The following is a 24008-nucleotide window of genomic DNA, read 5'->3' on the forward strand; positions in this document are numbered from 1 at the left end:
TGAATCCTTGGATTCCTCTGTGAAGGAACCACTTGACCATGGTTTGTCGATCAGCCTTCCTGCAAACAATTCAAAAGAGTTGCAAAATTCCAAGACATTCCACAAGGCCCAAATTAAAAATAAACAAAAAGGCTCATTATATGTCTTCAACAGACATTGCGGTAATGGTACAAAAAAAAGGCCTGCTTTAAAAAAACTGTAGAGAACCGGGATTAAAATAAATTCTTTAAAGGCAATGTAGCTTCTCACAGGCAACTGACCTTCTCCAACAAGAGAAAATCAAGACATCTCCCCTTGATTTTCAGTGGGGATTACCATCATTGAATGCCCCCTCCTTTGTCATTCCACCATCTTCGACATCCTGGGGGTTACTGTTGACCAATAATATAAATGATATAGCTACAAGTGCAGTTCAGTGGGTGGGAATTCTGCAGTGGGTGACTCACCTCCTGACTCTTCAAAGCTCGTCTACCATTTACTAGGTAAGTAGTCAGGGATGAGATGGAATAGACTGAACTCAGCTGCATAAGTGCAGCTTCAACAACACTTGAAGCATAACTCCATTCAATAAAAAGCAGCCCACTTGATCTATACTCCCTCCATCACGGTGCATAGTGATAGCAGTGTGTATGATCTACACTGTAGCAACGTGGCAGGGCTCCTTTGACAGCACCTTCCAAACTTGCAACCTCTACCGCTTGGAATAAGAACAAATGGATGTGGACACTACCATCTTCAAGTTCGTCCTCAAGTTGGACGCTATACTGGCTTGGAACTATATTGTTGTTTTTTCCACATTGAGTCAAAATCCCGGGACTCACTCCCTAAATGCACTGTGGGTGTACCTGCACCATATGGACGGCGGCAGTGCACACAGGTGGCTCAACACCCCCTTCTTCAAGTCAATTAGTGATGTGCAGTAAATGTTTGCCTTGCCAGCCATTCTTGCATCTCGCAAAAGAATATGATAATAGCAACTGTTTGGTTAGGCAGAGAGAAGAACAGCATGTAGATGGGAAAATACCTGACTTAGTACCTCCCTACAGCATAGCTAATATTTAATTTTTGTGTCATGGAGATTGAACCATGATGCACTTATATTTCAACTTATACCAATGCATTCCAGTTATAAAAACATGATTAGGAGCAGGGGTAGGTCATGTGGTTCTATGAGCTCCACCATTTAATACAATTGTGGCTAATTTTCTGCCTCAACACCCCTTTTCTGCCCATCCCATATCTCCTGAGACCAAAAATCTATCTCAATTTTGAATATATTCTGGAACATCCATGCAGCAGAATTAAAAAATAAAATTCCTATGGCTCTATGTAATAATGTATTGACTTAACACAATATTCTGTAAATTAGTGTTGTATAGAAATGTCAGTCATGGTCCTGCCAGGATCATTTTGCATGTGATCTGATTACAGCCTTGGCTCAAACACTGATATGCACTAAAGCCCAGAGTTGAAGTGGCGGTGACTGCCTTTGACAGTAAGGCGGTATTCAATTGAGCATGGCAGAAAGGGAGCTCCAGTAATAAAGTAAATGGTGACCAGAGGGAAACCTCTCCAGTGACTGGAATTGTACCTGCCACAGGGTAAGGAAGTTCTGGTTGTTGGGGATACTAACTGTTTTCATAGTGGGGCCCAGGGTACTCAACATCAGGTTGAAGCTTTTGGGGTTTGTCCCTTCGTCAGGTGAGTGGAGAGTTCTGGTCACAAACAGAGCATATAAAGGCACACACAGTTTACAGAATACTAATTAGAATGCGAGTCTTTACAGCTAATCGAGTCTTAAAGGCGCACTTAAGCGGTCATGAGCCTTTGGCCTCTGATCTTCGGGTAAACATTCTCCAAGTCTTCATGACACACGACAGCGCAGAGTCGCTGAGCAGAAACTAATAGCCAAGTTCCGCACACATGAGGATGGCCTCAACTGGGATCTTGGGTTCATGTCACACTATTTGCAGCCCCCATGACTTGCCTGGGCTTGCAATATTTCATTTACTGTCCTGTCTGAAGACAATTCACATCTCTTTAACCTATGCTTAATGCTATCTCCACTCACATTGTCTGCACCTTTAAGAATTGATTAACTATAAAGACTTGCATTCTAATCAGTATTCTGTAAACTGCGTGGCTTTATATGCTCTGTTTGTGACCAGAACTCTCCACTCACCTGACGAAGGGGCAAACCCCAAAAGCTAGTCGGTTTACTATCAAATAAACTTGTTGAACTTTGACCTGGTGTTGGGAGTTGTCTAACCAGTGTTTACCCAGGTCCAATGCTGGCATCTCCACATCCCCACTATCTTCAGCTGCTCCATTAATGACCTTGCAAGGACAGACACTTGCTGATGAAATGCACTGTGTTCAGCTTAATTCACAATTCCTCAGAAAATGAAGCAGTGATATCTGGTATCCTGGTTACAGAATACCTAAACGACCTCCATGCATGGATTAATTGGCAAGTAACATTTGTCACGTTGCCAAGTAATGACTTTCTTTAAAAACCATCTCCCTATGACATTCAATGGTATTACCATTGTCAAATGTGTTGCCATCAAATTACTGGGGGTCACTATTACCAGAAACTCACCTAGACCTATCACAAAGAAACAAATGTGCCAACTCACCTAGACCTATCACAAAGAAACAAGTGTGCTACTGTCTAAAAGTGAAAATGAGGGAGCTGGAACATGCAAAGAAAAAAAGCAGGCCTGTCGCACCTGCCCTTCCCTTTTCTCTCCTCACCATCCCACGCTCCAAACACTCCTTCCATGTGAAGCAGTGATTCACATGTATGACTTCCAATTTACTGCATTTGCTGCTGACAGTGTGGTCTCTTCAATATTGGGGAGACCAAACATGGATTGCATGACTGTGTTGCCGAACCCCTCTGTTCAGTCTGCAAGCATAACTCAAACTTTTGGTGATCCATTTCAATTTTCCATCTTGCTAACGTCTCTGTCCTTGGTCTGCTGCACTTTTCCAATGGAGCTTAAAGTAAGCTTGAGGGGCAGCGCCTCATCTTTCACTTTGCCACTTTACAGCCTTCTGGACTGAGCATGAGTTCAATAATTTTACACCCTATTTTATTCTATTTTATTCCCCATTTTCATATTTTAGTTTTTGTTATTTTGGTTTTCAGACAGTAGCATATCTGTGCTAGGCAAATTTTTTATTCTTTTCCTAACGGTATTACACTGCAGTGGTCCAAGAAGACAGTTCACTATCATCTTCTTTTGGACAACTGCAGATGGGCAGTATATCTTGGCACTGTCAGCAATGCCCATATTCTACGAATAATATAAAAAAGTAACCTAATGTAAGTATGTTTAATATCGTTAGACTAAGATTGTTCAGTTTAACCTCTCCCTAGATTCTGTAGGGTTACAGCAAGAGCAATCGGTTTAATTCAAACCAGTGTGATTGAAGAAGATGCTTGTTCTCCCATCGTCTTATTCATGACTTCAGGTTTATGAAAACCCTTTTCAGAATAGTGGCTTTATTTATTATGATGTAACTCTGTGCGCACAGCTCTTCCCTGAAGTAAAGTTTTTCATATTGTTGTGAAAGTGATGAGACCTGAATGTTTGAACTTCGTTCAAATCTGGTTTGAAGACATTTTAGAATATTATTATTGTACTGACTTGGTATTGCTTTCGAACCTAACGTGAATGTAATAATGTTGTTCCAGAGGACGCAGCAGTGGAAAAGGACCTCCACAGTCTACTGTAAGTTCAAATCTTTATATATACACACTTTATTACCAGTTGCTAAACGTTAGCAATTTTGAATGAGGTACGAGTGAAAAAATTAAATATTTTATTTAAAATTGATTTTAACTGAAATTATATTTGTTTAATAGTAACTTGCACAGCAGCATGCTTGTTATAGTGAACTGATTCCCTTCAGATTGCATTTATAGATAATAATTGGAATCAAAAATACAATTTTGCTATGATATATCAATCTTCTAGGAAATAAGGTTATGTATTTGCCATGTGCAATGATAAATCTTCTAAGATCCAGCAGAGGGAGTTATTACTGCATGAATGGTATTTTCTTCCCAGTTTAGAAGAGAGCCATGGAATATTTAAAGAAAACTAAAAATCTTTTTTATAAAAGTTTGTCCCCATTGCTATACGTTTTTGTAATGCACAAGCATTGAAAGCTTTCAATTAATGATCATTAGCAAAGCAAACATTAGAAGCCACACGCTATCCCTTGTCTATTTTGCCTCCTGTTCAGTTCTGGAAGTGGCTAAAGAAATGACTTTAGATAATGTATTCTTAGCAAGCTAATTCTGAAGTCCTGACGTTTACTTCCAGCTGAAGTTATTGGAAGAGGGATCAGTAGCAATTATGCTACCTGCCTTTAATTTTTCATTCCTAGTCTGTTATTACCCTCTGCCAAGCCTATAGGTGGCAAGATCTGCGCAGGTAAGCAACTGTGAACAACTTCACTGCTGTCCTGTGCAACTGGGTTCAATTTATTGCTGCCTTTTCTTTGGCATCAATGTTTAGATGAGAATGTTGCTTGAGGCGCTAATGGAATCAGTATTTTAGGTAGTAGTTGAGGCTCCATAAGAAGGTTTCCCTGCTGGGAGATGAAGACAAACATAATGTTGTTATAAAATTCCCATCTTGCTGCCATAAATGTTATTTAAACATTCAGTGCATTTGATGTACTTGTTTATATACTCTTGACCTGAAAGTTTTAGTTTTAATGTAGAACAACCTGGAACTCAAGATTCCCCTTTTAATAACTTCAGCAGCTTCTCAGGTTTAATATCCTGGAATGCATAAAGTAGTGATGCTGATACGATTAAAGAATGAAATTTCAGGCAGCATGGCAATAGGGTAACTACAAGTGAACATTAAAGCAGGCACCATGCAATATTTACTGGAAATACTATTCGGGGAAGAAAAGGGAAGCAACTGTCTCACGGTGCAAGCTGCATTTTTTTAGTAGAAAATGTAAGCAATCAAATTGCAGTAAAATTAACCTAACTGGGATGTGTATGGTTTTGGTGTTGATATCTTTTTGTAAATAAAGTATTTCAAAGGCACACATCTAAGGTTCTCTAGAAATTGAACACAAATAGTCCAGACAAAAGGATGAAATGGAACTTGATTGTAGCTGTGTAGTATTATGGAAATGTTTGATCATAGGAAGAGACATAGTTAACAGTTCGGACTCACCATCCCACACCAAAGGTCACAAATATAAGATACTAAATCCAGTGGTGAATTCAAAAGAACCTTCACCTTTAAAATGGTTTGAATGTGGAACTTGCTACTACAAAGGCACATTGTGATAGATATCATAGGTGAGAGGAAACTAAATTAGCACATAAGAGTGAAAGGTTTTCTATATCGCGCTAGATTGGAGGAGGCGCATGCGAAGCATGAACACCGTCCTAGATCAGTTGGACTGAATGGCCTGTGTAATAGGGAAAAAAATGGCAGTGCAGTGAACATAAGCATAGCATTCCTACGGAATAGAAAATATTTGATTCAGGTGAGCCAAGAACAGGCTCTATTTCATGATGCGCAATGGTTTTGCCATATAGGGCTCTACAGCAATCAGCTGGTAATTTTCGGATGACTGGAAAACAAAGCTTGTACAAAATCAGCAGTATAGCACAATGCTGCATAAACAGTGTGATTGGGGTCAAATGAGAAATGCAAACAAAACGCTGTAGTATATGCTTAGCAGCATCATGGTCAGTGAAAATGGAGCTTCTAATATTTCATTTAGTGCAACCAGTGTTGAAGCTATTTATTCCATGGGGAAAAACTACTATTTCTGATATGGAATGAAGGGCACAACCAGAGGATAAAATTGCAGTGGCCATGTATGGTCAAAGAAAAAAGTTGCATGAATGGATTTAATACAGGACGAGGTAAAAACTGCTTTGAATTGATGGTTGGGTGCAGTGCTGAGTAAAAATTTTCTTAATGGTAGATGCTTTGTCAACAGTTAATGTGCCTGTAAATTTGTCAGTCAAAATGGGCAATTTTGTCAACATGGTGGCAGGGACTATCCGCCCATTTCATGCCATGAAGTTGGTTGTTAACAAACTGTTCAGCAGTGTGTTGGACAATTAGAACAGTAATATCTGTTCATAAAATTACACCAACAGGTTGTCTGTGGAAATGTGGACTAAGTCCAAACATCAGATCAAAGCAGACTCATTATTTGGGGACTTAAAAATACACATCATGGTTAGAAGTGAAAGTAGTCTGATGGAAGACCTTTCCAGCATGGAATAATGAACTTCTGATGAGCAATAAGCTCTAATTTGGTAGTAAGAAAGCATAAAATCAGGGTATGAAGCAATATTTTTTACTCAGAAGTTCCACTGGGATTGTGCTTTAGATTTTGCTGAAATGGCATTAGCTTTGGGAAATTTGTCCAAATACACTATAGTAAAGAACTTCATGGGTTTCCATTATAGTAAGAAGTCTCACAACACCAGGTTAAAGTCCAACAGGTTTATTTGGTAGCAAACGCTACTCCTTCGTCAGGTGAGTGGGGAGTTCTGATCACAAATAGGGCATATAAAGGCACATACTCAGTTTACAGAATATTGATTAGAATGTGAATCTTTACAGCTAATTAAGTCTTAAAGATGCAGATATTGTGAGTGGAGAGAGTGTTCTCTTCCTGTTGGCGAACACTTCAGCGGTCACGGGCATTCGACCCCTGATCTTTGGATAAACATTCTCCAAAGCGGCCTTCATGATATATGACAGCGCAGAGTCGCTGAGCAGAGACTGATAGCCAAGTTCCGCACGTATGAGGATGGCCTCAACCAGGATCTTGGGTTCATGTCACACTGTTTGTAACCCCCATGACTTGGCTGGGCTTACAACATCTCACTTACTCTCCTGTCTGGAGACAATACACATCTCTTTAACCTATGCTTAATGCTATCTCCACTCACGTTGTCTGCACCTTTAAGACTTGATTACCTGAAAAGACTCGCATTCTAATCAGTATTCTGTAAACTGAGTGTGTGCCTTTATATGCCCTGTTTGTGATCAGAAGTCCCCACTCACCTGACGAAGGAGCAGCGCTTCGAAAGCCAGTGGCATTTGCTACCAAATAAACCTGTTGGACTTTAACCTGGTGTTGTGAGACTTCTTTCTGTGTTTACCCCTGCACCTCCACATCATGGCTTCCATTACAGTGTCATAGCATTTAAATCTCTTCTTCAGTACAATATATGGCCTAGACTTTGAAGAAATGAATCCTAATTTCCTAGAGTTTCAGAACTGTGTACTTAAAAAGTCATTTTAAGTAAATGGAAAATGTGAAATGAAGCTTGTATGTTTCCCCACTATTCAGTAAACTTTTGAGAGCTGGGATTAAAAACAGCTTGATCTGTGTCGGTGAATTGTTCATTGTACGCACAACACTATTAGCTTTGCTAGTTGCTCTGCAGGATTAAATGCATGATTTAGAGAACCAAGAGTAAAAAATAAATCCAGGGTTTAAACAAAAGGGATATGCTGCCATGCCTTGTTTAAAGTGGCTGATAATTGGATAAATATACTTTTTTCTGTGCTCCATTTCCCCATCAAAGTGATGCTAATGGTATACTTTGGCAATTTACGGCAACTTGACCATTAAGTCATGATCATTCATATGTTTGATACTAGTAATAGATGACCATATGGAATATGGAATAAGAGGGAGTTTTTTAGTGTTCAATTTCAAGTATGAGAGAAAATTGAAAGCATGTGAAATAAAAAAATCTTTAGGATTGCATTAAGTTGGGCAACAAAAGCTGAAGATCTGGTACATTGTAGGTGGGAGAAAATGTAAATTGTAAACTCGTTGAGGCAATAATGTGGGAATAAGAAATTTTAAGAACTGAAAAAGTCGACTGAAGCACAACAAATTTAAGCTCCATCAAGATATGGATTTGCATCTGTTTTGCCTCATTCTGTGGAATAGTTGATCCTAATTAGGTTGGGTGATTCTTAAACTATTGTTGTGTGACTGCACTGTTTGCTAAATTAGCCTATCTTTGAAACATTCTTAAAATACTTTGCATTTTACTCTTGGATGCTACCTTCTGTGAAGAAAAAAACAAAAGAAAGTTGAAAGTGCCCCACCTAATGTAGATGTGCTTTTGACGTAGTTTGCAATTTGTCATGACCAGTTAGCTACTATCTGTGTTTGTACTGGCCTCCCCAGAGAAGATAGTGTCACGTTAATCCAATGATGGAGGTGGATTGATGATTATAGGCAAGATTGTGATTTATTTGACCATATGGTGGATTTTTTTGCAGTGGAGCTGTAGAATCTTGTGTTATCAGCACTGTTATTGATGTTCAACCTAATAGCTTTATTGTAGAGGTGTTCAGCTAAGTCCAGAGAGGCAACAAGAAAAAGAGCAGTTTCTGAAATAATATGGGCCAATGGGAGTGATTGAAACTACCAAGACTGATTTGTTGTGGGTCATTATCAATCACAACAATTACGATTCTACTGCAGTGATTACTAAGAATAACCTGTTTTGGGGATGGAGTAAGCAAGCCTGTTGAAAGGGTGGGGGAGCAAGGAGGAGTAGCTCTGACTCATCTGATAGAGTTTAACTGGGCTTATACTGTTGTCTTCTGCCTCTCATGTTACAATAATATTACAGGAGGTTTAAATATAAACAAGTATAAATATGGGTTTATTCTAAAATGAAGTACGGAGAATGGAATCAGTACAGGTACAGCACATTTTGTGACAAAACTTAAGGTGTCTTCAGGAGACAGTTTGGCTTTATTTAACAGTTTCTTTAACAATTGCATCTTCATAACTCCCAAGGTTGTCAAAAACAAAACAATCATCAAATTCTAGCTAGATAAAATCTTCAATTTGCCTGTAAAATTGTAATGAGTTGTTGAGCCTATTCAACTCTGAATAAAGGCCATCTGAGGTTTTTGCATGTCTTTGCATCTAGGTTGACCACTTTCTGTCTATTTTGATCTAATTGTTGCTATGTTAAATGGAAATGCTATACAAGAAAACATTAGGGAAGTACGATTTGTTTCCTGAATCCTGAACAGAATTTTTATGTACACTTGGGTGCAATCATAACAAATTACTTACTTTGCCAAATTAATTTAACAACCTAATTGATGTCTTAATTGTTGTTTCTTCCCAGATTCCATATGATGGAATATACGCAAATATGCGTATGGTCCACATTCTTACATCAGTTGTAGTAAGTATACATTTGTGAACAATTTTAGAAACTTAATTTTATATATTCAGCATAAGTGATCACAAGAAAGTATACATCAGTGGAATTTCTCTGCCTCTTCTATGTAACAATATATATTTTTTAAATGCTGAAATGAATTTTCTTTCAAATTATGATGTAGCCTTTATCTTGTAAAATGCTTCATGTTTCAGTAAATGCTCCATGTTCCAGTAACTCGGTGAGAAAGTGCCACATGAGACATTTCTTCACGAAAAGCTTAAGGTCTAGGGGTAATGTATTAACATGGATAGACGATTGGTCAGAAAACAGTAGGGGTAAATGGCTAATTTGAGTTGACATGTTGTTACAATGAAGTGTCACATGGATCAATGCTGGAGCCTGAACTGTTTATAACTACTTATAATCTGTCAATGACTTGGATGAATAGACCAAATGTATGGGAGCTAAATTTGATAACGACAAATAGGTTGGAGAGTAAGTTGGCAAGAGGATATAGAATCTGCTGAGTGACCTAGATATGTTAAGTGAGTGGGCAAAAAATTACCAGAATATAATGTGAGAAAATGAGATTGTACACTTGAGCTGGAAGGATAGAACATCAATATGTTGTTTGATTGGAGAGAGGCTGCAGAACTCAGGGTTCTGATTGTCCAAGTACATGAATCCCAAAGAGTTGGTTGATATGGAGGTGCAGCAAATGATTAGAAAGGCAATTGGAGTGTTGGCATTTATTCCAAAAGAATCAAATATAAAAGCAGGGAAGTTTTACTGTAGTTGGACATGGTTTTGGTGAGACCACATTTGGATTGCTGTATATAATTTTCGTTTCCTTAAGATACAATTACATTAGAAGCAATTCAGAGAAAGTGGGCTTAATTCCTGGGATGAGAGGTTGAGCAGGTTTGGCTTTATACCTGTTGGAGTTTAGAAGAATGAGAAGTTCTTGAAGTATATAAGACCCCGAGGGCACTTGACAGGCGGATGCAGAGGATGTTTCCCCTTTTAATTTGATTTTAAATTATTATTGTTATGTGTATATTAGCATACATTGAAAAGTATTGTTTCTTGCACGCTATTCAAAGCATACCATTCATAGAGAAGGAATGGAGAGAGTGCGGAATGTAGTGTTACAATCATAGCTATGGTGTAGAGTCAGATCAACTTAATGAGTAAGTCCATTCAAAAGTCTGATAGCAGCTGTTCTTGAGTTGATTTGTACATGTCCTCAGACTTTTGTATCTTTTCCTAACAGAAGAAGATGGAAGAGTATATACCCAATGCATGGGGTCCTTGATTATGCTAGCTGCTTTTCTGAGGCAATGGGAATTATAAACAGTCAGTGAATAGGAGGCTGGCTTCCATGATGGCACTGGACTTTGTTCATGACCCTTTGTAGTTTTTTGCAGTCTGGGACAGAGCAGAAGCCATTCCAAGCTGTGATACGACCAGAAAGAATGCTATTAATGGTGCATCTGTAAAAGTTGGTGGTAGTCATAGTGGACATGCCAAATTTCTTTAGCCTCTTGAGAAAGTAGAAACTTTGGTGGGTGTTCTTAACTGTGCAGGTTACAGTTTAGGTGGATTGGCCATAATAAATTACCCCGGGGTTACAGGGACAGGGCTTGTAAGATGTTCTGTTGGACTTGGCGCAGGTTCAATGGGCCAAATGGCCTCATGCACTGTTGGAATTCTATGAACTTTGAATTCACTTTGCTTTAAGTGAAACTCATCCCATCTCTGGAATTTCTAAATATCCTGAAACTTAATTCCAATATCCCAGAAATCAGAAGCTTCCTTTTTATATTATTTTGTCAGTGCTTATTTTCATCTACCTGATTTGTTCCTCTAGGAATAATGTGGGATTGTTACTGTGAAGTTGAATGTTTAACTTGATTAAATTTAGTAGGTGACGTGCTCAGGTTAATCGCAGTCGTAACATTGTGCAAGTTCTACTCAAGGCTAATCTCCATTGCCATAACAAATGGTTGCAGAGGACATAGAAATACAAATAGCTGAAAGTGGCTTCAAGCCGCTACAGTTTATGCCAAATTCCATCTGGCAGCTCAGCAACCTCTCTCCTGCTAATAAGTTTATTCAGGTGACAGTTAGCAGAAAAATAGTAAATTCAAACCCAGGTTGCACTTTCAAAACAGAATTGAAAATTGCATCCAACCACTCTACTTTCATACTGATCAAACCAATCCAGTGGATGCCTGTGGGGGGTTGAAAAAAAAAATTAGCATGTTAATCTCTAACAAATCAAAGCATAATTTAACATTTACCCCCTAATCCTGTAATACAGACTGGTTCCTTCTTCTGAGTCGGCTGGTCTTGTAGCCTGATCAGATCTTTCCCCTGTGTTTTGTGTATCATAATCTAAGCACCTCAAATGTTTTGTAATCATTGCATTTGTTACATTCTTGACCTTTCAACTGTAGCAGATTATGAAGAGGGGATATTTTAATCAAGTTTAAAAAATGTTTGCTTCAAGGCTATTACTCTGAAGTTGGATGTTGATTACTTTAATGGTATTCAGCCATTTCAACAACAAGTTGAAAATTGTGGTTAACAGCAAAAAATTGACTACAGAGGTACAACTTAATCCGAATGTCATTGGTTAAATAAATAATGTTTAACCTTACAGGGTGCAAAATGTGAACTAAAAGTGAAAAATGGTGGAATATATGAAGGAGTTTTTAAAACCTACAGTCCCAAGGTAAGCAAAAGATCAATGAGTTTTTATTTATCTTTCAGTTTATTTAAGATAGTGTTTAACAAATTGGTTTAATGTAATCCATGTGTGATTGGATAATGTAGTGACACTTTGGCCAGTAGTCTAAAATAACATTTAATACCTCTATCCGTAGTCTAATTTTATTGTGGATTTAATGTGGGCAGTAATCAACTATTAAAACAATATTGTACCGTACACTTGTATATTTCTCAACTCGCTGACCATTAAATGTCCAGATTCTGTAGCATCAATTTAGATTTTTAATTTGTTCTTTGTATTTCAGGCTGTTAATTAGAACTGTTAGTTTTGTTTTTGCTGATAAGTATACACTTTTTACTTTTAGATATTTTGAGCAGATGCTGTTTATAATTTGAATTTCTCCAAGTAGATCAGTTCATTCTCAATTTAAGATAGTTTAAGTCTGTGTCTGTGGTTTTGAATCTACCTTCTACAAATGTTGTTTCTAATTTTTTTTAAGTGTAGTATCTTGTGACCTGTGGAATTGATGGTTATTGTGCAAATAACATGTCTTCATTAAGAAAAGTGAAATGATCTGAAAAGGGGAATTTAAAAATTAATGGAAAATCAACAAAATTGTTTAATTCTTCATTGTAGGTCAGCTTGCTTTACAGCAGGCTTTTCAAAGTTCAAAATAATTGCCTAGGAGACAGAGTTTCCCCTGTGATGTGGTTTTCTCACTGGAGGTGTTGTAGGGCAGGACCTCTGCCTGCTGCTGTAACCTGGTCTAATTTTTCTGAAGTTGGGACACCATTATTGGAATTGGAATTTCTGTGCCTAAGTAGCTCATTACCATTAAAAGGGAAAAAAATTGCTGTGCAGTTGCAATGTATAAATTGCTTCTCTTGCATCAAGTGGCAGGCAATTTGTAGGAATCTTAAAAGAACGTTAAATTGCAGTCAAACCATTAGGAAGGAGGAGCAACTTCTGGTACAGCTGTAGTAGCAAGATTTCCAAATTTCAGTGATGCTTCTGTGGAGATTCTGTTAATGGAATTAATGTCATGGAAGGTAGGCTCCTCTGGACAGAGGAGAGAGAGCTTAAGCAGTTAGTGCAAATTTAATGAAATGGCAGCAGTCGAATACTGCCAACACATGTAATGCTTTGCAATTCAGAAGAGGATTAGCGATTGTAAGATGGTGACAAAGGTGGTAGCTCCCAGAAAGATCCTGTGACAAAGTTGAGAATATGTCTCAGCTTCACATCTAATGCAGTCTCATAACATTATTTTAAACTAAACTGTCAAAGTAGAATAAGGAAACTGGGAAAGGTAGTAGAACAATAATGTTATTAGACTAGCAACCCAGAGGCATAGACTAATAGTTTGGAGATATGAACTCATTCCACGACTGCAGCAAGGCTTTTGGTTCATTAGTTAATGCTAGAATTGTGTAGTATAACTCTCACCTTTTTTTTAATGGGATGTTGATGTGGCTGTTAAGGATGGGCATTTGTTGCCCAACCTTAATTGATCTTGAACTGGGTGGCTTGCTAGGCCATTTCAGAGGGCAGTTAAGGGTCAACCACATTGTTATTAGTCTGCAGTCACATATAGGCCAGACCAGTTAAGGATGGCAGATTTCTGTCCCTGAGGGACATTACCCAACCAGGTGGATTTTTATGACAATTGACAATGGTTTCATGGTCACCATTACTGAGACCAGCTTTTTTTAATTTCCAGATTTTATTAATTGAATTTAAATTCCACCAGCTGCCATGGTGGGATTTGAACCCGTGTTCCCAGGGCATTAGTTTGGGCCTCTGGATTGCTAGTCCAGTGACATTACCGCTACGCCATCATCTCCCTTGATGTAAGTACCAGATTGTCATAAAAATTGCATCTGGTTCACTGATGCCCTCTAGAGAACAAAACTTACCTTATATATAGTCTGGCCAAGTCTAGTCTATGACTCCAGACTCTCAGCAATGTGGCTGATTCTTAACTGCCCTCTGAAATGGCTTAGCAAGTCATTCATTTGTTCAGAAAAGTGGCTCACCTTCACCGTTTTGAGGATAATTAAGGATGGGCAATATAATGCTGCCCTTGCTGCTAATGTCTACATCTGTTGAATTGTATTAAACAAAACACTGGTTCAAGCTGAGTAAGACAGATGTTAGGAATTTCTTCACACAAAGAATGATCAACAGGCAGCAAGCCTCCAGATTGAGTGGCGGAGGCAAATGAACTCAAATCATTTAATATGCAGTTGGACATTACATTGGGCGGATGTTGTGATTACTGTGGATGATTGCACTTAGATTATAGTTGCATTTAGTTTTAAAAGTGTAATTGGATATTTGTATTGACTAAACTTCCTATTTGTACCATTCACATGATTCTGTATAACCATATTGTTTTATGCAGTATTGTTAATTTCACCACAGATATTTTAGTAAAGAACAATACTGCGTTGTTGTTTGTCAACTGTTTTGCTTCTTGAGATTTCTAAGTTTTTGAATGTTTTTCTCCCAGTGTGACTTGGTGCTTGATGCTGCTCATCGTAAGAATACTGAATCCAGTCCACGAGAACTAGGACCAAAACGTGAAGATATTGTTGAAAGCATCATTTTTAAATCTGCAGATGTTGTAATGCTGCATTTTAAAGATGTTGACTTAAGTTATGCAAGAAGAGGTATTGACTTTCTAACTTTTTGAGAAATAATTTTAAGTCTAATATTTACCATTTTAATGTGCTTAACAATGTTAAATTGCTAGAAGGATCACAGTTGTGTGCGTTGTGGTGATTTTAGCACCAAGTTCCATTTGAGCTGCAGAGAAAGATAACTTTATATTGGCACTTATCTCAAAGTACAAATCAGAATCCCCACAGTGCAGAAGGAGGTCATTTGGCCCACTGAGTCTGCATCAACTCTATAACAGTGTCTATCCCCAGGCCCTCTTTCCCTGTCCTATCCCCGTAACCCTGCACATTCACCATGGCTAATCCAAATAACCTACATATCTTGGGACACTAAGGGGCAATTTAGAATGGCCAGGCCACCTAACCTGCACATCTTTGGACTATGGGAGGAAACCCATGCAGACAAGGGGAGAATGTGCAAAATCCACATTGTCACCCAAAGTCAAAATCGAACCCAGGTCCCTATTCTTGTGAGGCAGCAGTGCTGTTTCTTGAATGCAGTTCTGTTCTTGCAGAATGCAGTTTTGTTCTTGAATATAATTAATACACTTTTATATTATGCAGTCACACAAAACAAAGATGGCCACTGTTACTTTTTGAGGCAACTAAGGGTGGGCAACAAAATGTCATCATGAGCATTGGTATTTTTTTCCCCATATTGAAAATTAAGTAAAAGTGGAATTCCCCTCAGATGCAGCTGATTTGCATCATTGCTTTTCTTTCAGAATTAAACATCTTGAGGCTCTGATTTTTTTGCTTTTCTAAATACGTTGCAACCAAAATGTCAAACTACCTCAACAATATATTGATACTCTATGTTAAACTTAAATGAAATCCCCATTACAGCTTCATGTATTGCTCCTCCTGTCTGTGGAACTGTCATATAGTGTGTGGAACTCTGCACATTTGTGCACAGATGTTTTATCCCTGATAAATTTGACTTTTGGTGGAATGGGTTGATTGAGATGATCCATGTTGTTGTATGAATGAATGTTTATGTTTTGGTATAGTTTGTTCAAGTATTTCTACGTTTCTAGAATAATTCAAGAGTTATATCAGTGTGAGATGTTTGTCTTTGGTTTTGCTTCCAACTGGGCATTGTTATCCTAACTGATCATTGTCAGTTTTGACTATCTAGTACGCACAGCATTAGTTTTCACGTGTACACTGATGACCTTCAGCACTATCTCACCACCATCCTTCTTGACTTCACCACTGAGGAAATTTCTGTTGATCCAGTACTGGATGTCAGATAAGCAGTCTGATTTAACAATGAAATTCCGGAAGACACGAGCCATTGCTTTTGGTCACTCTCCAAACTGCATTCCCTTGATGCTGACTCCACCCTCTCCCTGGTAACTGAGGCTAAAGCAGACTGTTCACATCCTCATGGCATATTTAACCTTGAGATGAACTTCCAAGCAGGCATCCATAGCAGTGTTAAGACAGTCTATTTTTACCTTTTGTAACATTGTCCACCTTCATCCCTGCCTCAATTCATCTGCTGTTGAAACCTTCTTTCATATCTTTTGTTACTGTTAAATTTGTTTATTCCAACAGACTGGCTAGTTTCCCACTATCAACACCCAGTAATTTTGAGGTAATTCAAAACTCTGCTGCTCGCTCCTTAACTCACGTCAGGACCCTATGTTAAGAACATAACATGTTCATTGACCTATAATGACTTATGATCAGTGTCTTAGATTTAAAATACTTAGCCCTTGTTTTTAAGTCTCTTTGTGGACTTGCCTCTGCCTATCTCCATTGTTTCCACCAGCCCAGCAACCTCTGCAGTAACAGCGTTCATCTAATTCTTACCTCTTAAGCATCCTTGATTTTAATCACTCCACTCATTGGTAGCTGTGTCTTCAATTGCTTAGGGCATTAGCTCTGGAATTTTCCCCCTGCACCTTCCCATTGCTCCACCTTATTGACCAGGCTTTAAGTATGATCTTATTGCTGTATGTGGCTCAGTGTCATATTCTATTTCATATTGCTCCTTTGAAGCACCTTGGGGCATTTTATGGTGTTAAGGATGCTAAATAAATTTAAGTTCAAAGTTAACTCACTCACCTGAATCAGAAGTTTATGGGTTCATGCCCAATCTCAGGCTTGAGTATGTAACCTTGGCTTCAGTGCACAATTGAAAGTATGCTGTACTGTGAGATGTGAAGCCTTATGATTGAGATGTTAAACCAAGGGCCTCTGTCCTCTAAACTGTGTGTAAAACACCTCAATACAATTTGCAAACGAGGAAACAATTTTTTTGGTGCCTAGGCTAATATTTATAAGAACATAAGAAATAGGAGCAGGAGTAGGCCATCTAGCCCTTCGAGCCTGCCCCGCCATTCAATAAGATCATGGCTGATCTGTTGTGGCTCAGTTCCACTTTCCCGCCCTCTCCCCATAACCCTTAATCCCCTCTCTTATCAAGAACCCATCAACCCGCTTCTTAAAAATATTTAGCGAGGCAGCCTCCACCACTTCAACGGGCAGAGAATTCCAGAGATTCACCACCCTTTGAGTGAAGAAGTTCCTCCTCAACTCCGTTCTAAACCGCCTCCCCTTTATCTTGAGGCTGTGCCCCCTAGTCCTACTGTCTTTTTTGAGCGGGAAGAGTCTCTCCACCTCTATCCTATCCATCCCATTCATCATCTTATACGTCTCAATGAGATCTCCCCTCATTCTTCTAAACTCTAACGAGTACAAGCCTAGTTTATTCAGCCTCTCCTCATAGCTCAATCCCCTCAACTCCGGTATCAGCCTAGTAAACCTCCTCTGCACTCCCTCCAGGGCCAAAATATCCTTGCGCAGGTGCGGCGCCCAAAACTGCACACAGTACTCCAGCTGCGGCCTCACCAATGCCCTATACAGCTGCAGCAAGACCTCCCTACTTTTATATTCAATCCCCCTCGCTATGAAGGCCAGCATCCCATTCGCCTTCCTGACCACCTGCTGCACCTGCAAGCTGGGTTTTTGCGACTCATGCACAAGGACCCCGAGGTCCCTCTGCACCGTCGCCTGCTGCAGTTTTTCGCCACGTAAGTAATAGTCCTTCCTACCATTCTTCCTACCAAAGTGGACCACCTCACACTTGCCAACATTAAATTCCATTTGCCATTTCCTGGCCCATTCGCCCAGCCTATCTAGATCCTTCTGCAGACTCTCCACACAATTTGCCTTTCCCCCAATCTTGGTGTCATCAGCAAATTTCGACACCCTGCACTCGGTTCCCTCCTCCAGATCATCTATATAAATGGTAAATAGCTGAGGCCCCAGCACCGACCCCTGGGGCATCCCACTAGTCACCAACCGCCAATCCGAATAGCACCCATTGACCCCCACTCTCTGCCTCCTATTTGACAACCAATCCTCTATCCACGCTAACACCCTACCCCCAACTCCATGTCCCCTGACCTTCTGCAATAACCTCTTGTGAGGTACCTTGTCAAACGCCTTCTGAAAATCCAGAAAGACCACATCCACCGGCTCTCCTCTATCCACTGCCCTAGACACATCCTCATAGAACTCCAGTAAATTTGTCAGACACGACTTCCCTTTAATGAAACCGTGTTGCGTCCGCCCTATCAAGCATCCCTCAACGAACACCAAAAGATTGAATTTCTCTTCCTTTCAGGATTTTTTCCTTTACAAACTACTTTTAGTGCCTTCTAAAATGGGAAATTTCAGCTTTGCTGTGGCTCATTTTGAAAAGCTGAAAATCCTCTGATAAAGAAGCACTGCAAACCACATTGTTTGCAATGATTAATAGGTTCAAGACTCTCACAGGGTTGTTTCCCATTCTGGACTCCCAACTGGCCATGCACCATCTGGAGCTGGCATCAATCTTATCTCAGACCTCTATTCATGCTGTTTTGAATTGGCTGCTAAGTAGTGTATATATGGGTCACATGATGACCCCTCAACTTTTCCTCCCTCTATCTCTTAAACCACCCCCAAACACTCACCTTGATATTATACAATTACTGGTTGAGGTAGTTATTTGAAGCATGACTAATCTGCTTCAAGTCCAAAACGGCACCATTGCCGTTGAATTTTATTATCCATCTTTCTAGGGATTTTCACAGTAACTTAACTGCAGTATTTATGTTGGCCTTCTTGTGACACTAATAAATAAACTTTATATTACTATCTAACTAAATAATTTGAGAGGCAGTCAAAAGTTAATGGCCCTTTATAAGGCTATTCAGTCTTGATACTTTGTTCCCTTAATGAAAATGCTTGCAGTGTTCATGCAGAGAAAGCTCTTTCTGTGGTAAGATGTATTTTATTCTGTTCTCGTGTTCAGTATTTGTTATCAATAAATTTACCGATGCAGAAATATCACGCACCTAACAGAGCGCCATTTGCCTGAGCATTGGTACTTTGCTGTCGGAAGTGCTACAGTTGGCAGGAATTGAACTTTGTCACTGTTTATCCAAGATGTTTTGTTTTGTTGTTTCCTTGCCTTTTTGGTTATGTACCGTTTTCGCACTTTGCTGCTGCCCTTGGGTAGTTACTAGAAGATGGATTTGGATTGCTGAGTGATTCTCCAATTTACTGCTATTCTCAGAAGGAAAGCAACTCCACAGCGGAATGAGTTCCCTTCAGGAACAGATGAATTAGCATGTAACTTGCAAGCCTAACGAATTCTAAAACTCTACATTTAATTCAAATTTTGCTAATTCCATATAAAATCATAGAATGGTTACAACACAGAAGGAGGCCATTCACTCTGTTGTATCCATTGCCAGCTCTCTGCAAGAGCAACTCATCCAAGTCCCACCACCTGCCTTTTCTCTGTAGCCCTGCCAACCTTTTCTCTCAAGTTAATTATCTAGTTCTCTTTTGAGCACCTTGTTTGAATCAGCCTCCACCATACTCTCAGGCAGTGCATTCCAGATCTAACCATCAACATCTTGGAGGTTACCATTATCCAGAAACGTAACTGCCATATAGAAAGTATGTCTGCAAGAGCAGGTCAGAAGCTGGAAATCTGTGGCAAGTAACTCCCTACTGTCTTGCCAAAGCCTCTCCTCCATCAATAAGGCAAGAGTGTGATGGAATACTCTTCACTTGCCTGAATGTGTGTAACTCCAACAACACATTCAGGACAAAGTAGCTTGCTTGATCGGAATACCATCCACACTACCTTAAACCTTCATTCCCTTATTTCATTAATAAGTTTGAGATTTTGAAGGTATTTTGCATTGTGATTTTAATGCAGTTTTTCAACTATTCTTCTAACCCAGTCATGTAGATATTTGTAGTTTACATGAGGAAATCATTCCCAGTGTCAAACTGAATAAGGCTGAACGAGTTTCAAACTACAAGATATGGCTCTTTGAATTATGTACTCAATTAACAATTACTCTACATTGACTTGCAATTTTTTTAAAAGGAGTACGGAGGATTCTTGAATCTAGTGGAATAGAGGGAGGGAAAACTAAGTGACCAGAAGTGGAAGGCAGTCAAAATTTAGCCTGAAGAAAGATATTAATACACTTCATAGTTTAGTTTCTTCTGAGTTACAGATTGAACTAATAAACATTGTACTGTAGTCGACTCCCATTAGCTTTTCAAAAAGAATAATGAAAAGTGAGATAAAACAAGAAGCAAAAGAGCTTAAAAGTCTAAACTCTTAACATATTGTGGTTTAGCATATTTAGAACTAAGGTTTAATACAAATCTTGGGATTTTTCTTCAATTACTTAGCTTTGATGAGTGTTGCGGGCTTTGATGTCAGCCTTTTAAGTGATCACAACTTTACCCTTTGAGCGACCAGTCAGTTCTCTTAAACAGCTGTTTTAATACAAGCTGTAGCAAGGATGCTGGAGAGCCACAGTTTACATCCCTGTAGCTAGCCAGAGTGTATTCCTGGATACAAAGGTAATAATAGTTTTCAAAATTGCTTAAAAGTAATTAGCACAAACTAATCACAATCACTTCATGCTTGCTTCATTATGATATCTAATCAGTGTGGAAACTTAATACGTCATGGCTACAAATTATCATAGTCAAGCTCATTGACCACTCCCTTCCTCCTGGTTACAGACATTTGATATAATGAGCTGTGATGTGGAGATGCTGGCGTTGGACTGGGGTAAAGGCAGTAAGAAGTCTTACAACACCAGGTGAAAAACTTTAACCTGGTGTTGTAAGACCTCTTATAATGAGTTATGTTCAGACTAATGAATGACCTTGATGCCTGTCTGTAAAGGCCGTAGCTTTTCATAGTAGCTTGTGTGATTTTTAAACTTGTGTGACTATTAACCCTTTCAGTGAGAAATATGTTCACATGGCATCTTGTAAGGTCAGGACATTTTTTTCTGAAGTGCAAATTAGTATGGATTAGTGCAACTTGTCAATACATATGCATGTTAGCAACTTTTAAAACATGCACTAGTGTCTATTGATAAGGTGTACCTGACCCTGTTGAAACATTAAGAAGTTGGCTTGTTTCTTTGAGGAATGCGTGTTTTTATTTTTAAAAATCGATGCTGTTATAATGCTGCAAGTCAATCCCTTTTTAGTGTGTTTAAAAATGTTTTTCCATTTCCAACAAAAAAAATTACTTCATTAATAAGATAAAAGTGATGATAAATCTAAGTAAAAATGCGTCAAGGGTTAAAGAACTCATGGAGAAAGAATGATCAGAGGTTTTTGTAGTATGTTCTGTAAAAAAGTATGTGCCTTGGATATGAGGAATCTTCTAAGCATGTATATTGTTAAGAAGTTAAGTCTGATTTTGCCAATGATACTGAAATTTTAATTTTATTCTCAAATGAGTTTAAAGCTGTTTAAACTGATATGCACACTTTTTATTTTGCTGTAGCTGTGTCTTGAAAGACAGTTGTTTAATTATTTAGCCCTGTGGACAAAGCTTTGGGATCAAGTGCAAGTGTAAAGCTGTATACTCTTGCTATGAACACTTGCGTTCAAAGGGAGCTGAGTTAATGGCCCAGAATTTCCTGGAGATTTCTGCCAAAGAAGTGGGTACATGTACAGTGTGTGAGACCTGTTGTGTAACACAAAAGAAAGAGGAAATTATACAATAAGTAACTTGTGCCATAATTTCTTGGGATATTTGCCCATCACTGAAAATAGTAAAATTAATTACAGCTTCATTTCACCAGCCATTAAAATGAATGGCGACAATGAATTTCCTGAATTAATACTATTTCTGTCATTTCTACTGCCTATACCTGAAAATAATGCCGCCAGTGAATGCTTGATGACTTATTCTGATATTAGTTCCTTTAAGCAAACTTTTGAAGCCCAAATAAGATACATGTGATCAACTTCAGCCATAGTATTTGGGCTGGCAGCATTGCACCTGCAGGGAGAAAATAATACACGCTCGGAAGAGCGATTATGGGCATTAAAATTTGCTTTATCCAGTGACATGGGAGCAAGCCAACAGTTTGGTAAGATTATATATTTGAAGTGAATTTGTTAATGTGCCCACACTCCTGCCCATGTTCACCTCTGGTCAAAACTTTGTTTTGAATATCTACCATAAATAAGCACGCAAAGGAGTGTATAATAAATTCCAATCGATCTGTTTACTGAGTCTCCCCATAGATTTGTGAGAACAATTGTCAACAGCACAATAAAAGCACCAATATTACAATATTTATTTTCATTCAGTTTATAGTTAAAAAAATTATTAGAATTATTTAAACAAAAAAATTCCTAGCTGAAATCAAAATATTTAATTTGGAAAGTAAAGGTTCCTCTCATTGGCTATTCCAAACTCCGCCAAGTTCATTAAAAAAAAAAATTTGATTGACTCCAGTACTGGTTTCTTATTCAGGTAAAAGGATGTTGAAAACATGTGAGCACTTGCTGTCCAAATTATGACCTGACATGATCCATTCAAGCATCTGTAATTTGTCATTATAGAAGTATCAGAATATCTAAACATTTTTGTAATATCTTTCGCAAAGCTCATTTTGACATAACTGGCAGTTTTACAGTAATATTTCGCATATTCTCTTCACATTTTAACCTAAAGTAGTGAAAATATGTTTTCATTCTTTCACGGGACATGGACTTGTTGGCTAAGCCAGCATTTCTTGCACATCCCTAATTGCTGTTGAGAAAGTCGTGGTGAGCTGATGCCTTGAACCATTGTAGTCTGTACGATGCAGGTGCGCCCACAGTGTTGTTAGGAAGGGCGTTCCAGCATTTTAACCCGGTATCAATGAAGGAATGGCGGCAATGTAGTTCCAAGTCAGGATGGTGTGTGACATGGGAGGGGAACTTGCAGGTAGTGGTGGTCCAATGCACCTGCTATCCTTGTACTTCGTGGTGATACTGATCCCTAGTTTGGAAGGACTTGTTGAAGGAGCTTTGGTGAGTTGCTGTAGTGCATCTTGTAGATGATGCACACTCTTGCTGCTCTGAGTTAGTGGTGGAGGGAGTGAATGTTGAGGCTGGTAGATTGGTGTGCTAATCAAGCAGGTTGCTTTGTCCTAGATTGTGTCAAGCCTCTTAAATGTTGCTGAAGCTGCACTGATCAGGCAAGTGGAAAGTATTCCATCATATTCCTGATTTGTGCCCTGTAGATGGAGGACAGGCTTTGGGGAGCCAGGAAGTGAAATGCAATTCTAAATATTTGGGCTTTACAAAGCTGAATGTTATAATGGTGGTCATAACTCTATTTTTAAAATTCTTGCAGGTCCATAACTGTTTTGATAAAAATGTGTGCAAATTTCATATCCAATAATTGAATCATAACTTAAATTTAATGCATGATTCGCACCTACTATGGGAAACACCCACAGATTTAAATTAGCCTTACTAGTAAATGAAATAACTCTGGTTAAATCAATAAATTACTGCCTTTATTTAAAACTCATTACAATATCAAGTAACCATTGCATTCGTAGCTGCAGAGAAACTAGGCAATTTACTTACTAAAATAATTAGTTAATATTGGAGACTTGGCAGAGCAGTGGTTTGGGATGGTTTTGATTCAAAGGGGTAGTTTCTCTGCCCATTCATAATCAATGAATGGGAAATCTGGATGGCAGTAATCATGTACCCTAGCTTCCTGAAATTTGTTGGCTGTCATTCCAGTTTCCCTATAAAATGAAAACTAAATGACCATCCACAGAATTATGGAATGCTATTGCTGCCAGAATGTTATATTCTTTGACTGTAGGAAAAGTGTAATGGTCAGCAGTTGGATGTTCTGAGTTCTTAGTATACTTTTAGTTGGTAGAAAGACCACCCTATTCTGAAGCAGATTGGAAAATTCATTTGTTGTTGCTTGGCTGATCTTAATTACAGGCTGGGTGTCTTAATTCGCTTATTAAATTGTATTTTAAGTCAAATTTAATTTGACATTGAAAGTTGTATGAGTCTGATA

The 24008-nt window shown here is 38.7% G+C and overlaps 1 protein-coding gene across 6 annotated transcripts in view; it reads left to right on the forward strand.

Moving 5' to 3' along the window:
• The first annotated feature begins 3671 nt into the window (after nt 1–3671).
• The window catches only part of atxn2 (ataxin 2), an 84033-nt gene continuing 63696 nt past the window's right edge, over nt 3672–24008 (forward strand). For 4 of the 6 annotated variants that reach the window (XM_080208257.1, XM_080208258.1, XM_080208260.1 and 1 more), the window contains exons 1-4: nt 3672–3740; nt 9179–9238; nt 11883–11954; nt 14464–14623. In XM_080208257.1, the coding sequence (XP_080064383.1) occupies nt 9206–9238; nt 11883–11954; nt 14464–14623 (265 nt within the window). In that variant the 5' untranslated portion in view covers nt 3672–3740; nt 9179–9205. The remainder of the gene's footprint in view (nt 3741–9178; nt 9239–11882; nt 11955–14463; nt 14624–24008) is intronic. The other 2 variants (XM_080208262.1, XM_080208261.1) reach the window with 1 other exon arrangement.

Source organism: Carcharhinus amblyrhynchos, chromosome 20 (genome assembly GCF_965287045.1).
Source record: "Carcharhinus amblyrhynchos chromosome 20, sCarAmb.v2.hapA, whole genome shotgun sequence".
Taxonomy (NCBI): Eukaryota; Metazoa; Chordata; class Chondrichthyes; order Carcharhiniformes; family Carcharhinidae; genus Carcharhinus; species Carcharhinus amblyrhynchos.